This window comes from Cornus florida, unplaced genomic scaffold (assembly GCF_030987335.1).
Source record: "Cornus florida cultivar Cherokee Brave unplaced genomic scaffold, ASM3098733v1 CherokeeBrave_3.0.0_Hap2_Chr05, whole genome shotgun sequence".
Classification (NCBI taxonomy): domain Eukaryota; kingdom Viridiplantae; phylum Streptophyta; class Magnoliopsida; order Cornales; family Cornaceae; genus Cornus; species Cornus florida.
The window spans coordinates 21,492,001-21,509,488 of record NW_026775575.1 but is presented as its reverse complement, the minus strand read 5'-3'; the positions used below and the strand labels follow the sequence as shown (position 1 = coordinate 21,509,488).

Genomic DNA, 17,488 nt, shown 5'->3' with positions numbered 1-17,488 from the left:
CTCTATTCCATTTCTTGGCATGTGGCCCCCATTACCCATATTCTAATGTGTGCGCCTTTGCTCATCTATCTTTCTTCACATGCACCCTCGTACGACGTGAGCTAGGAAAAAGTCGGACGCGTTTATACAGTTTTATATTGAAAGGAAAAGTTAATGTCTAATAGAAAACAATAAAAATCATAAAATTGTACAAAAGGTTATTTAGTTGGAGTTTTCTAAGTACTCCGTCATAAAGAAGAAAAATTCTAGAGAGTTATTTTTTGCAATACTCCGAATTTTTTGTTTCACTTCTTAAAAATTATATTAAAAAAAAACTGAACCAAATAAATTTTTAATATCAAACAGATTAATTTTATTGATTTTTATAGTTGTCCGACTTTTGAACTTGTATATATATATCATTCTCATGCCCAATCAAACACACAATAATTTATCTCCGGTCACCAAGTAATTCTCGGTAGGAGAGAAAATCTATAATACTTTGAGATATTGTATGTAAATGGTATCTCAGGGAAACTCTCAATTTGCCCAAATATACCATAAATCGAGAATTTCAATCCTGTCTATTTGGTGGGAATATAACCAACCTCAATTAATATCCTAATCAATCCATATTGCTCTGGTTATTGTTAGAGAGACGACTAGGCCTAACACATGCAACTGAAGAGAGATTCAAAGATTACAAATTAAATAATTACTTGAAAAAGAGGGGCCTTCTAATGGAGGTTACAAAAGAGACAATCAAATAAAATATGAAAAGCCAAAGAAATTATTTGCTTTTATTAGCAGCTCTTCACCAGGGTTTTAGAGGAACCCCAGTTGACAGCAACTCTTGATTCTCTATCCTCAGCCAGTATCCTCTCCAGCTCGCTTGGCCTGCATGGGATTGTTAGAGCACCTTCATGATCGAAACCGTACTCTTCGGCTGCTTGCTCCAACAGTCTCAAGAAGGATGGGTTGGTCAGAAAGCTCAATGGAACAATGAATCTCTTGAGTTCATCGTCGTCCACTGCCATCACGGCAAAGTGCCCTTCCTTCACGTCCTCCGGCACATTCATGGAGTCATTAACATCTTCAAACTCGTCGGAATTAGAGGCCGGTTTCTTGCCCTGTAAAAGACTCTTTTGTAGTTTTTCTACAACAATCTTGAGCTTTATAATGCTATTCTTCTTCTTATTAGCACTGGTTCTGAAGTTAACCATGGCTAGCTATAGCTTTGTTTCTTCTTTTTTCTTTTTCTAAAACTCAGTGAGTGCGTTTTCTCAGCATGTTAGCTTGCTTATTTATAGTGTAAGAGCTGGTTATCAAGAGATAAGGTGAGCGTACGCATACTACAATGAGAGATGGAGAGAGAGGGAGGACATGGTCCGACTGACTTTGGTGTAAATACGGGAGACCAGTGCATGTGAGTGAACTCTCATCACAACCCATGAAACGTCCTTTCTAACTAATCATGTCTGTCTCCCAATTATTAATAATAGTTCTATCTTTGTTCAATCAATTTAATTGGTCAAGTCTTAGTTTCCTATATATATATCTATGCTATTTCAGTACTAGTGTTGCATGTTTTACTATTAATTTCTTGTAAATAATTAGTTTTGTGAAATAAAAGGCTAACAAAGACAGAGAAAAAGAAGAAAAATATCTCAACGTGACTTAATAGTACTAATTAAAAGTCGGTAGAACCTAAAACCGTAGAAATTATATTAATCTTTACCTATATATATATATATATATATATATACATGAAAAGAGTAATATTAGAAAAAATTGATTCGTTTTTGTAATTACACCAATAAATAAAGTCTGATATGGAGGACTCTCGTCTCACATCACGTCCATTATATAATCCTACAAAAAAAAAAAATCTACTGTTATGCTTAGTATCATTTTTCATATAAAAAGCATTAATTACGATATGATTACCGTATGCATGATGTGTGTGTATATATATATATATATATAATGTACTTTGTATATATTTATCCAAAAGGGTGAGGGTTCTTGATAGAGAAAATACGTGAGGCAATTGAGCAATGTTTGGATATTCTTGATAAATGTAGTACAAATAGAGTACATTCAAAATCATGCCTCTCAACCTCTACTTTTATATCTTGCCCCACTTGAAAAATACAATTCCTTTACATGGACGGCCAATGCAGTACAAATGTGAAGGATCTAGATATTTCATGTAGACATATTTCAGAGTCTTAATTTTATGTCTGGTTTATTCTTGGCTTATATTAGCGTGTGTGAATTTTTGGCTAGAATATATATTTTTTTTGGGTAATTATTTGGTTATAATTTTGTTTTGATTTGGGACACAATGAAACTTATTTATTTATTTATTTATTTTTGTTTTTTATCACGCGTTAATTTGAATTTTAGTCTCTATTATATAACAATACATATACAAGAATATTAGGGGTCAGGGGTTTTATAAAATGAGTAAGTGAGAATACTACTTAAAGTTAGAATAAAGAGAGAGGAAGATAAATGATTGAGATTTGAGACTTATAATATCTGTTTGTTGTTGGAATAATAAAATTGTAAATGTATCGAATGGACACATACATTTATTTGTATTGTCTGGCACATAATTTATGTTTTTCTATCTTTTATTTGTTGTGTTTGTAGTTCCGTTAAAACGTCATATTGTAAGAATCAATAAAGGCCATTGGGTTTGACTAGGGATTGACGTGAGTTCATTGGGTTTTGCATCCTTTGTGGTTTAACTTAGGAAATATGTAACTTTTGAACATGTGACAGGAAAAAAAATTTATTGCACCAGTTGCAATAACGTATGGATCCAATCATTTATTATCCATATGTATATTATATAAATATTTTGATTGTGCTCGTCGCACAATATAACGGATTTAATGAAAAAAATTTCATGTCACACTTGGAAGAACAATGATGATTAAATTGAATTATTTTTATGACCAAGAAATTGCATATTTATTAATATCTCGAGGTATAGTAGCCGTGATTACCCAACTCTTGAATATGGTGGGATCCACTACCACATATATGATCCGAGAGTGCCATTGTTTCGGAGTATCTCCCTAATTTTTTAATACTTTCTCCTATAAAAAATGGAAGTCTCACTCTCATTCTTCTCACATTAAAAAATAGGATAAAAGAAATACTATTAAATTACATGTCATTTGTAATCAAGATTGTATTGGGAGGTGGAGAAAGTACTTGGTCGTTCAAGTGCTAATCAAACACCTGACACCCTCTCATACATGTACGTATTTGGCTTTTTAGAGCATTTTCAATAGTCTTTTTTAAATTAAACTACCTGAATTTGTCATATCACTATTTTTCAATAGGCATATAAGTATTTTTTATAATCACGTCAGCATTTTAGAGTCTCTAAACTTTAGCTATCGTATGTATTCTAATAATGCATTTTTATTCTAAAAAAATATTAATATTTTAATATTTTTAAAATTTAAAATAAAATTTATTTTTTAACTTTTTCCTAACGACGCTGTTTGGGTCAGCCAAATAGTACCTAAATTTGAATTTTAACTTTTATTTCAGCCAAACATACCCTTAGGAACACTATTCTGGACTCGTACAGTGTTCTGGCTTGAATTTTTTATTTTTAGAAAAAAAAAAAAATGGGCCAACAAAAGGTGAGCCCAATCGCCTTCCAAATGTGGCTTTCTGGCTACCTTCATGAAGGGTTTAAATTTGGAACTCACTTTTTTCATATTCTATTGGAGCATGCAATCTCCAAAAGTTATTTCATTTTCGTCAAATAGAGCACTAATGGAGTTGCTCTTATAAACTTACTAAAGCATAACTATGAATTAGTGAACAATCGTGTTTACTTTGTAATCACTGCATCATAGTGATGGGGTGCCCAAAAAAGAGGTGGAATAGTGACTAGAGGGGGTATAAAAAACCGGTTGAATAAATAAATCAAATTAAATCGAAAATTTTGGTTTAATTTTTTTTTATTCAAACTGTGACACCTCTAATAATATTAAATTAATGAAGCCAAAGTCATCAAATAATATTGGAAAAAAGTGTTTGAAACCATAGACCCTGCCAGTTGGTGGCAGGGGAGGAGGGAAGGGGGCTATGGCCCGCAAATGTTTAATTTTTAAAAATATCTTGTTTGTAGTACAACATAAAAATCTAAATCACCTGCCCCATATGCATGTTTACCATCTTCGTTTTCCGATTTTTATTTTATTTGTTTTTTTATTTTTTATTTTTACTCACTCACACACTTATATTTTTACTGAGATTTAAATCTCTAATCTTCTTTTGAGAAGTAAGACTTGATATCACTGAAGCTACCAGCTCATTGGTAAGTTCTCTAATCTCATCTACACAAGACTACAAATGGTCAACAGATCAAACCGGGCCGTAAAATTTGATTTGATTTTTTTCAATTTGAACGGCGCGGATCCAAATAATGCCAAATGAAAGCGAATTTAACAAATAATATGAAAAATAATTGTTTGAAACCACGACCCTGCCCGTTGGTGGCAGGGGCGGAGGAAGGGGCCATGGCCCACCTCAAATATTTTATTTTTAGAAATACCTTGTTTGTGGTATCACACAAAAATTTAAAACACTTGCCTCACATTCATGTGTACTAATTCATAATAGTTCTTCTAATCTTTGAAGGTTACAAATGCTCAACGCGTCTCATATGCGTGTTTACTAACTCATAATAGGTCCTTTGATCTCATCCACTGAATATTACAAATGCTCATTGCTTTTTCAGTCACATATAACTAGTGCATATTAAAATAAATAAATTAAAAATTGGATATACGAAATTTTAACTCAGAATGTGGATAGGTAATTTGCAATTTTAGGGTTCCTGGACCCGCAAAGTTGGTGCATATGTTATTCAAAAATTCACATCTGCCAATCAAATTTGCCTCTCATAGAGTATTAAAACAAATGTCTAATATATATATATAATTATTTTTCTATTTGAGCACACTTGATTGTCATTTCTTATCAGAAGAAAGCTCTGGCGCTATGACCCATTCGACAAATGAAACTGTACTTTTATCTGGCCTTATCATTCATTCCAGTCTTACTCTTTGATATAAAAAGCACTCCAACTTCATATATATATATATATATATATATGCGCGCGCGCGTATAGTAGATGATGAGCTGGATGAAAAAGGCCCAAAAAGTGACGAACAAATGATAGAGGTGGAAGGCACTTTTTCTGTGGGGATTATATCTACCTGTCAATAATAGATATTTTCCCGGGGCAATATTTTCTTCTTGTTTGCTAGGAACAACATTATTGGGAATGGACCACAATCTGCACTGGCTGCTGAGAATAGTCTGTTCCATGTTAGCAACAAAAGGTAAAAATAGCACCAAAAATAATTCTTATTCTTGGCTTATTAAATGAATAAAAATTTAATAAGCCAAGAATAAGAATTATTTTTGGTGCTATTTTTATTTTAGCTGATATTTTTATTCATTTAATAAGCCAAGAATAAGAATTATTTTTGGTGCTATTTTTACCTTTTGTTTTTTTATTTATTAAATGAATAAAAATTTAATAAGCCAAGAATAAGAATTATTTTTGGTGTATTTTTATTTTAGCTGATATTTTTATTCATTTAAAAAGCCAAGAATAAGAATTATTTTTGGTTCTATTTTTACCTTTTGTTGCTGATAGGGAAAAATATAAACCTACCCTACCCTCGATAAGATTGATTAGATTTCATTATCAAGGATAATGAAATCAAATCTGACGTAGTTCAACAAGTAAGAATAATCCTACTATAACTAGAGGAGGTCAAAAGGATTAAATCATATCCCGACAAATCTGGTAATAAATCTCCTATAATTTCGTACAAGCAGAAGATAAGGTCAACCATCGATATCAGCAGAACGATTTTGATTCCAATCGACAGCCATAAATAGGGCATCAAGCCATTAAAGAATGTACGACGTAAAAACTATTATTAATCCCTGCCTTCTTTTTAGACCTCCGTGACTAATTTGATCGTCGGAGAGCTCTTGGCAGACACCACACCGGTGCCGTCAAGGTTCATCGATCTTCTCCTCTTTTCCTTGCAGGAAAGCGGTATCGTATCGGACTGTGCGAATTTCAGCCTCAACAGTTGGCGCCATCTGTGGGAATCACGATTCCCTTGAATCAATTAATTACTCGTTGGGTATATACGTTTGCAGTCCGGTATAGTTACTGAAGGAACACCATTGCAGGGATCTGGTCAAAGGGTAGAGTCGGGTGAAAACCTGGATGTCCCAAACGACCAAGCACGGCTTGCAGCTTTAGAACTACAGGTTCAAACTCTGAGTCAGGATATGAACCAGTTGATCTAGCAAAATGCAACGCTCTTGCAACACCTTGTTCCACCGGCTCAACAAAACTTTCCAGGATAAGATCTCTCAAGTCCAAACGGAGGTAATGAAAATCTTGAAGAGAGGGATAATCATTCCCCCCAAAATGAGACTGAAGTGGAACAAAGCCAGGTGGGAAACCGACATAGAGAGGTGGTTCACCTATCTCTCCTACGGAGTTCCCAACCTCCTGAAAGCATAGCTTTCTGTCTTAAGGAAAAGACAAAGAAAGTTACCCATCTCGACTTGCAGATCAAGGATCTCAAGGGGAAAATAGAAGATGTAATGCAGGCTATGAAAGGGAAAGGTCCTGCCGCCGTAGATGATCTGGTACAAAGGACCAACTTGCCTTTCAGCCCCGCCGTTATGAAATGTCCACTACCTAGCAAATTCAGGATGCCCTTGTTCGAAAGCTTCGATGGGACCAAAGATCCCCTCGATCACCTGGAAACTTTTCAAGCTCTTATGCATTTACACGTTGTGCCAGATGAAATCATGTGCCGAGCTTTTCCCACTACACTTAAGGGATCAGCGAGAGTTTGGTTCAACAAGTTGAAGCCAGGAACCATCAACACCTTCGAAGAATTGAGTAAGCAGTTTGTGAGCCACTTCATTGCAGGTCAGAGGCATAGGAGGCCGGCTACCTACCTGTTTACCGTGGAGCAACAAAAGGAAGAGTCGATTCAGGAATACATCACCCGATTCAACGCAAAGATGTTGCAGGTAGAAGAGGCAGACGACAAGGTAGCTTTGACCGCTTTCATAGGACGACTCCAAACCTCCAGATTCTTGTTCTCCTAATCAAAAGAACCTCCCACCAGCATGATAGAGTTGTTAGTCAGAGCGCAAAAACACATCAACGCTGAAGACACCATGAGTGCACGGAAGGAAGGAGAGGACAAGAAGAGGCCAGCCCCTCTCGCCAGGGATGAAAATAATACCAAATATAAGAAATCGTTCTTCAGCCAGAGTGATAGCACATATCATGAGAATGACTCAGATGAGTATACCGACTAGAAATTATCTCGCGGCTGGAATTAGCCTTATCAAGTTATTCACAATAAAGACTGGGGGCATCTTAATTAATCATTTTAAATGGAGGCTAGCTCTATCACGTGTTATTTTGTTTTTAATAATGATGGTCTTTAATAAAATTCCTTTTAGTTTATACGTGCAGTATCCCCGTACTATAAGGGATAGTAAATGAGTGTCCTGTATTACAAGGACCCGGGCTGAATGAATCCCGTAATCCGTATCCCCGTACTAAAAGGAGATAGTAAATGAGTGTCCTGTATTACAAGGACCCGGGTTGAATGAATTCCGTAATCCGTATCCCCATACTATAAGGGAATAGTAAATGAGTGTCATGTATTACAAGGACCCGGGTTGAATGAATCCCGTCATCCATATCCCTGGACTATAGGGGATAAGTATCTTGTATTATCAGGACCCGGGTTGAATGCATCCCGTAATCCATATCCCTGTAATATAAGGATAATAAATGAATGTCCTATATTACAAGGACCTGGGTTGGATGAATCCCATAATTAATATCCCCTTACAATAAGGGATAGTAAATAAAAATCCTTTATAAAAGAGGTGACATGAGTAAAACTCGTAAAGTTCAATTCCCTTACTAAAGGGACGAAACTCGTATAATTTATTCCCTTATGAAAGGAAGAGTACTGTTCCCTCGGGAAAAGAAAAAAAAAAAAAAAAAACAAAAAAAAACCCTGAGTTACTATTCACATGAATAGTGCCCGCGGGTACTGTTCACCGGGGTTGAAAAAAAAAATTTATTAATATTACTATTCATGAACAGTACCCTCGGGTGCCAAAAAAAAAAAAAAAAAAAGAACTATTCATGAACAGTACCCGCGGGTACTGTTTATGCACAGTACCTGAGGGTAATGTTCCCTCGGGTGCCAAAAAAAAAAACTATTCAGGAACAGTACCCGCAGGTACTGTTCATCGGGGTACTGTTCTCTTGAGTGCAAAAAAAAACAAAAACACCCAGAGTTACTATTCACATGAATAGTGCCCGCGGGAATAGTACCCGCGGGTACTGTTCACAGGGGTATTAAAAAAAAAAAAAAAAGAAAGAGAAAAAGAAAAAGTATTATTATTATTTATTACATTCCCAAAGCTAGACGTGCAAGCTTGGGAATGGGGGGCAACTGATAGGGAAAAATATAAACCTACCCTACCCTCGATAAGATTGATTAGATTTCATTATCAAGGATAATGAAATCAAATCTGACGTGGTTCAACAAGTAAGAATAATCCTACTACAACTAGAGGAGGTCAAAAGGATTAAATCATATCCTGACAAATCTGGTAATAAATCTTCTATGATTTCGTACAAGTGGAAGATAAGGTCAACCATCGATATCAGCGGAACGATTTTGATTCCAATCGACAGCCATAAATAGGGCATCAAGCCATTAAAGAAGGTACGACGTAAAAACTATTATTAATCCCTGCCTTCTTTTTAGACCTCCGTGACTAATTTGATCGTCGGAGAGCTCTTGGCAGGCACCACACCGGTGCCATCAAGGTTCATCGATCTTCTCCTCTCTTCCTTGTAGGAAAGTGGTATCATATCGGACTGCGCGAATTTCAGCCTCAACAGTTGCTAACATGGAACAGACTATTCTCAGCAGCCAGTGCAGATTGTGGACCATTTCCAATAATGTTGCTCCTCCTAACTCATATAGTTAGCAAACAAGAAGAAAATATTTACACACGACAGCTTATTTTTAACTTATTAAACGAATAAAAATAGCGCCAAACAACACTTTGTTTAACCTTAAATAAGCACCCAAATATATATTACTATTACTCCTATAGGTAGTTACTCAAAAGAAGGTTTCAAACTGCAATTTGCCTTACCCTGAACGGATAAACATCCAACTATTATAATCACACACACACACACACACACACACATATATATATATATATATAAAAGATGAGAATATTCACACTTCACTTTTTTACGCTTACACTACATTTATTAGAATTGGTCCGCAATCTGTACCGGGTGTTGAGAATAGTCTGTTCTATGTTGGCAAAACAACATGGTGCCACAAGAGGAAGTGCTTATTATGGTAGTTGAAGTTTCTCTTTTCCCTCATTTTATTTACTCTATTCATAATTTCTTTAAATAAAAAAGTATACATTAAGGTAAAAATAATTCTTATTCTTTGGGCTTAGTAAGGGGCAAATCTATTTTGGATAAGCAGCTTATTTTTGGCTTATTAAATGAATAAAAATAGCACCAAACAACACTTTGTTTGACCCTACTATCACTGTTACTCCTATAGGTAGTTAATCAAAAGAATGTTCCAAACTGCACTTTACCCAACCCTAAATGGATAGGCATCCAACTATATAGATATACATAAGACGACCATATTCACAATCTATTTTTTTACATTTGCACTCGATTTTTTTTTTTTTTATGAAGGAAATAATAAAAAGTATCCTAAACGTGAGATATAATTTTTGTAATTGGTAGTTTTTGGATTCAAAACAAGTATTGAAAAGTTGTTCAAGTTTGATATACTGAAATCTACGAAAAAGGTATAAACATCACATTAGGAAGTTGAGTTAAGAGGTTATGACACTTTACATACTTGGTATAAGTTTTCAAACTTACCAAATCAAATTTTTTTCAAGTGTTAGGCCTTTAGAGTTCAAGACTGGTCACTTGAACCAGTTCAACCTTTTTGGAATCGGTTTAAGAATCAAATATATTCTTCGAAAAAACTCTGGCCATCTTGAACCGGTTCAGCTTTCCTTGAACTGGTTCAAGGCTCTCAGATAGGTTTGGTAACTTTTGTTTCCTATTCTGATTTTTCTTCCTAATTGGTATAGAATTCTTCTAAAAGTCCTATGTACAAACATTACCTTTTCCTATGCATATCTAGGTCTTTGAAGAGTCTATATAAACCTTGATTTACATCTAAGTTAATATGACTTTTGTATTACATCTTTAGATTTCTTACAAGCCTATTTGAGAGATATTTTACAGAAAATCAAATCTGATTTTTCTGTCTTTCTTTCTAGAATACACAAATTAATAAACACAAGAGTGATTTTACAGTGTTTGTTCAATTCCTAATCGTGTTCAAAGTTTATTGAATATTGCATCTACAATGATAAAAAAAAAAAAAAGCAGATCTATTTCTTCTACATCAAATTCAAATCTTGAAGAACAGAGGTGAAGCGATCACACTTTGAAAGGGTCAATGTAATGACCTGGTCATTTTCCTCATTTCCTTTTTCTTGAAATTTTACGGATAAATTTTTTCTGTTTAATTTTCTTTTCCGAGTTCTGTTTCTTATCACATAGTGTCGTCTCGAGTGCTTGGAATTGGTTTCCGAGACTTTTTTGTGTGGATTAACAACTTCCTTTAAGGACCGAGTCATTTTTGCATTTTTCATTTTTTTTGACACTATGCACTATTCCGTCCTTTTCCTTATTCTGTCTTATCTCCATTTGTCAGTTTTTGGCACAATCTCACTTCTCGTGCTCGGAGTTAGTTTTTGACTTTATGTGCCTTCATCTTGAGTGGTTTTCTCAAAATACGTATATTTACTTTTGCAAGAAAGTACTATGGTTGCTCCCGGTGTCCATAGGGGCATGGATGCACAGTTCTTTAGAATCTTTTTTTTTTCTTGGAGTTTTTTTCATAAATATCTTTTGAAGATATTTTATTTCAGGGGCATCTAAGAAATTCACAGTTAACCCTTTTTGTAGGGGCCATTGTGTAATTAACAAAAATTATTGCAAAATACCTTATTTTGAGCCTGAATCCTCGTATGGGATTCATTTTCACATTTCGTCGAGTCGTGGACTCTTAGAATTTCCTTCTGGTCGTTTTTCTCCAGTTTTAGGGTTTTTGGCCCCGATTGTCACCAAACTTGTTAGAGGCATATCTCTCTGAATACCTTGTTTTGAGCCTGGTTTATCTTTCATCATTTTGAATCTTTTTTATTTACAGAGTTTTTCCGTTTGAGCGCGTCTGCTCAAATTCCACTTTTTCAGACCCGGCGGGGCCCTTTGGGGCACTTTTAGGGTTTTCCTATAAATAGAAAGTCATAAAGTGAAAAATCACTTTTTCTCTTTTTCTTCCTCTCTTTGGCTGGCAGCCATAGAAGACCATGGGGCTGCCACCTTCTCTCTCCTCCTTTGATCCACTTTTCCTTGGTGAAAAGTTTTCGGCCTTAACGTTTATCGCAGGCCTCGTCATGCTCTACCCTTCCCCCTTATTAGAACCCATTTCTGACCATTTTTTGAGTTTGGGTTTGATGTCAAGTTGTGATTTTCATGGGGCTTCCTTGGGATTATTGTTCATCGTGTTGTCCTCGACAAAACCCCGAAGTTTCGTCGGATTCGGAGCGGTTTCATTTCGGTGGGGATTTAAGTTTTTCATCTCAAAGTGAGGTAGGGGGTGTTATAATTTATATTTTTGTTATCTTGCGTGTTATTGATGCTTGTACAACTTGTATGCTTGCTTTTGTTCAAGATCTAGAATTTTATTTAAATTTGATTTAAATTCTACTTAATTGTATACTTGCTTATTTTTCATTTTTGACTTGATAGATGGCATGGCCATAACTTAATCCTTGATATATATTAATTTGGGATCATTTGAACAACCTTTGAAATCTAGAGATTTAATAAATTTTAAATTAATTAATTATACATGATGATATCTTGCTCACTTTGTGAAATTGATGTGATATTTGTAATCACCATGGAATGGACATTCATATATATTATTTTGAGAATTTTGGACAACTTTGATTTCTAGAGAAATTAATTAATTAGGTTAATTAAATTTTACTTAGTATTCTAATGTTTTGGACATTTATTTCATGGGGTTTTTGCCTTTTTAGCATGTATCATGACTTGTTGCAACTTAGCTCCATTAATGTAATTAATGAACTTGCATCCTTACATTGGAATGATTTAATTGTTCATGTGTTGTCTAGTAAATAATTAAATCATTTATCTTATACTTGAGGTATATTCACATTAATGGATTCCTTGTGTTTTAAATCCTAGTTTGTAGTCTATATAGATGCACTTGATGATTTCTTGACATTTTATGTGCCATCATAGTTGAGAACTTAGGGCATGACTTGTGTGTTCCAAAATCTTAGTTGTGCATGCAACGTGGTTTAATGAAAAACTTGTATATTGATACTATCTTGATTTGTAAAACTTGTTGATTTTGGAACTTGGGATATCAATCAAGAATTGACATGGCTAGGACTTGGTTCTAGTACGGGGGAATGTCCCTCTACAACTATAGTGCGCACTAGGGGAAGGTACCCATGGGTTAGTAACCCTAAAGTGATTCCAAGAGTACGGTTTTAATCACGGGTGATATCTAAGTTTCCACATTGGTTGATTTCACTCTTTAAATTTCAAGTTACTATTCCTTGAAGATTTAAACTTGTCGTGTATGTGAAATGCTCCAATCTTGTTTCATTGCATAGATTTTATACTTCATTCGTGATTTCACTCCTTAAATTTCAAGTGTTGTATTCCTTAAAGATTTAAGACATTTTCGTGTTAATTGGAATGTTCCAATCTCGTTTGCTTGCATAGATACTATGTCTTGTTCTTGATATCATGTATAAACCTTATCGTGTTAACTGGAATGTTCCAATATTGTTTCATTGCATAGATATTATGCCTTATCCTTGATTTCGTGTATTAAACTTTTCGTGTCATGTGGAATGATCCAACTTGCTTAAATTGCATAGATATTATGCATTATCCTTGATTTCAAGCTTGTCCTTGTCATGTTAATTGAATTATTTCAATCTTGTTAACTTTCTTAGTTATCTCGTTTCATGTTACTTCGTGCTATCGTGACTTAGGAATGATCCTATACGTGTAACTTGACTTAGATTCTAGGGGGCATGGACCATGTGTAATGATTTATATTAACATGCAAAACGTCTAAACCCTTAGATTTTAAGTGTTATCTCTTGAAGATCTAAGAACCTTGTCGTTTTATATGGAGTATTTCCTACCTTGTTTAATTACATAGACATTACGCTTTATCATAGATTTCACTCCTTAAGTTTCAAGTGTCCATTCGTTGAAGACTTAAGAATCTCTTGTGTTATATGAAATGCCCCAATCTTGTTTACTTGCATAGATATTATGTCTTGTTCTTGATTTCTTGTATAACTCCTATCGTGTTAATGTCTTAATCATGTAAATTGCACTGATAATGTGATTCTTGTATTCTAGTATCTTCTTGTCGTGTTGAATGAATATTTTCAAATCTTGCTTAATTGTATTGATAATGCAATTCATGTTGATCTATATTCAAGTATCTTTCCTATCATGTTCTTTGGATTATCCCAAACTTGGTTCGTTTCATATATGTATGTATATCATGATTCTTGTTGACATTGCTCTATGGTAGCTTAGGATGCTCCCTGAGTCGAACCTTTAACATAGACGTTAGGTGGCATGACCCTTTTGAATCATTTCATACTAATCTAAAAATCTGAAAGAAATCGAATCGATGCATGCTCATTCTCTATGAGTAAACTTGTTTACTCACCCCGAAGTTACTGGGGGGCTGTTTCAGGTATGAAGCCTTGGTTCGTGATGTTCATCATTGCTTGGATGATTGTAAACTTGAGGGTTTTAAATTCTTATAAAGGTTGGCTTGAAATGCTATTTGTAGCCTTTTTTTGTAAAAATGTGTATATTTGATTCTAGACATGTAATGTGTACATAAGTACACTCTTTACAATGTATTTGATATGTATGAGATGAGGCCGGAGGCCAATATCGTGTATCTTGTATCATATGTAACTTTTGATTTCATGAAATATTGTGAAAACCTTGAAAAATCACAAGTCATTGCTTCGCCATGTTTGCATCGGGTGTGGGAATTCCATTTTTATTCTTTCATAGAGTCTCATTAATCATGTTTGAAGTGTGGCCAAGGGCCAAACGGTAATTTGAAATCATTTGTCAATTTTGGTTTTCATTTTTCCCATTTCAAGTTCATTTTTGCCTTTTTGTCCGTTGGGGGGTCGGATTTTGCATCGGCGGTATTTTTAAGCCATGGACCATTGTAACTTGTCTAAATAGGTAAGTTATGCTTGCGTGCATGGTCGTTTTCAAGAAAAACCTCATCCTTGGTGATTTGAGCTTCCTATGGACTCATTTCAAATTTTTATTGCATAATCTGATCTAGGGGCATTATTGACTTTTCACATTGGTTTCATTTTCTTCTTTTGACATGGTAGATTAGAAAATGTGATTTTAGGGGGGGTTTTTTCTTCGTGTTTTTCCAGAAAATGTCAGCTTGGTATCGGAAATCCATCGCAAAGTTTAGCTTTCTGTTTTTCACCGTAGCAGCTTTTTGGACCTTCATGACCTGATTTCATGGAGGGCCATTTTGGGCATTTTACAGTGAGTTTTTTTTCACTTTCTTTCAATAGTCACATAGAAAACTCAATTTTGATGGAGGTTTCTTCTTTGTGTTTTTCCAAAAAATGTCATGTAGGCCCTCAAAATCCTATTTTGTTCCCGAAAAACCCCTGCTGCCAGGTTTTGGGTTGAGCTTACTGGTTTTTGCTATCTAACCAGTTAGAAGGGGTCTTCTAAATGGTTAGAAGAGTGTGGGCAGTGTTTTGGTCATCATTTTTGGCCTTCTAACAGGTTAGAAAGGCTTGGTAACTGGTTAGATGTTCTAGGGTTGACTATTTTGACAGTTTTACCCCTGTTTCTTTCGTTAGTCATATCTTCTTCATCCGGACTCCAAATCAAGTGAAATTTTTTTTGAACTTGATTAATTTTTCATTGTCTTTCCAATGGTATGCTCAGTAGCACCCAATTTTAGGTTTGAAATGACCATTTTTCCCCTAGGTCCATTCTTGTCCGTTTTTGAAACATCGCTTCTGCATTGTTTCCTTTGGGTTCCGTGACCTCATTGAGTGTCACATTGGTGTCTTAGAGATGCGTTGTATCTCTAGAGACCATATTTTCATCTTTTGCTTCCGCATTCTGGATCCAGTTCGGGTCATCACAAGACACACTAGGTTGAAAAATCCAGGGTCGTCACAGTCAAAGCATTCGAGGAATGTTGTTTGATCTACTAGTAATCCTTCTACAAAGATCAAGAGTAAGCTTGAGGTCAAGAGCTATTAAACGGGACGTCGCAAAGCCAGAGGATTGTCAGCGATTCGGGTTTGGTAGAATGATAGGGTGTACGTTTGAGTCAAAGTCCATTGTACTTTGTTTCAAACATAGTGGATCAATTTACTTTTGACTGCACAGTCTACAAGTTTTTTCCCACAACAGTTGGTCTATTTTACCAATTGGGGTTTCCTCGTTAAAAATCCTAGTGTCATTTCTCAACTCTATTTACTTTGCTTTGCTATTATCTTGCATGTGCTTAATTAATTAATTGCTAAATTAAGTAAAGTGAATTAAAAATAAAAAGACATATGTCTGTTTTTAAAATCTAAAACTTTCTACACAAGTAATCTTCCGCTGCACAACTCACATTTGATATCAGAGCCAACCTCTACACATTGAGTTGATCCTTGTGGAAGTTTTTTTTTAAAAAAATAAATTATTTTTGTTTTTGGAAAATAAAATTATTTTTATTTTTCAAAAATTTATGATGGAAAATCATATGAATAAGGGTGAATTGGATTTTGTATGTGATGAGTTAAATTGTGATGATGAAATAGCTCTAATGTTTAAAAGTTTTAGAAGGTTTCTTAAAAATAGAAAGAATAAAAATTGTAATAAAGGACAGAAAAATAATAAAGATATTTCTATTGCTTTTGTTGCTCATGTTTATGATGATACTGCTAATAATTCTTCTTTTTGTGTAGGAAATTTTACCTAATATGAGTTATTGAGTAAGGATTTCAAGAAGCAATCTAAGAAGTTAAAAGAAGTAGAAAGCATGAAGGATGCCTTGAAAAAGGAAAGAGATACCTTGAAAAAAGGAGAATGATTCCTTGAAGAAGGAAGATGAGCAAAAACTGAAAGTGTTTGAGGAGAACAAATCTGAAATTCAAAATCTAGCACGCTCTACACAATTAAGCTATGCATAGACAGTAAAATAAAATAATGGAAGTGCATGTGGTGTCGGAAACCAAGTCCGAACACCAAACTTTGCCTCGGTTTCTACAAAACCCTAAGGTAACCCGAAAAGAAATAAATAATTAAATAAATAAATAAATAAATTTTTAGAAAAAGGAGAAAGATGACATGGTCATTACATCTCACACACTCATAAACCTTTCTAAAGCATTGTTATCATCATCCTGAAGTGTATTAAAGTATGAATACTTGAACTTTTTCAAATCTACGTCCAATCTTCAATCTTGAATTTTTGTACCGAAAAATTATAACTCAATCGGACTTGTTATGGCAACAAAATTAGCCAATCAAAATAGATATTTTTTCACAATCTCTCCAAAAAATATACATGCATCTCACAATCTCCCCCTTTGGCAAATTCGTGACAAAACCCTAAAAATAAATGTATAATCTACCCAAGCAGAAAAAGAAGATTACAATTTGTTAAAACGCAGAACTTTTCTTGAACCTCATGAAGCTTCATCACTTGTAGCAACCTGTAATTTATACATTAGCTCAAATACAACTACCTGTGAAGCTTAATCAAGAAAATAAAGAAAATAAACACAAGCATAAAATAATATTAGTTTACATTTCTAATTATGCCTAAAAATCAATGGAATGCAAATGCAATGATTAAATGTTCTCAACCTCAATGCAAAAGTTTCTCACCCCCTAAATGATAATACTCCCAACTCTCTCCCCCTTTTTGTCATAAATTGACAAGGATTTAAAGGAAGAAATATCCTACAAGAAGGGAGCAACCAACCATATAGAACTTGTAAATTGAATCTAATGAGAATATGAACTTTACAAGATTATATGAACAACACACACACACACACACACACACACACACACACACACACATATATATATATATATATGCCAAAATCAATTCATTTAAGTTCCACAAACTTAATAAGTGTAGTAAAATCAGCACCAAGTTCCAAAACATATGATCTGACAATT

At 34.5% G+C, this 17,488-nt stretch overlaps 1 protein-coding gene across 1 annotated transcript; it reads right to left on the bottom strand.

Moving 5' to 3' along the window:
- Positions 1-604: 604 nt before the first annotated feature.
- On the bottom strand, positions 605-1,327 carry LOC132310085 (protein SMALL AUXIN UP-REGULATED RNA 51-like). The gene has a single exon (XM_059808319.1). The coding sequence runs from the start codon at positions 1,200-1,202 to the stop codon at positions 783-785; it is 420 nt and encodes a 139-aa protein (XP_059664302.1). The 5' UTR covers positions 1,203-1,327; the 3' UTR covers positions 605-782.
- Positions 1,328-17,488: the final 16,161 nt, after the last annotated feature.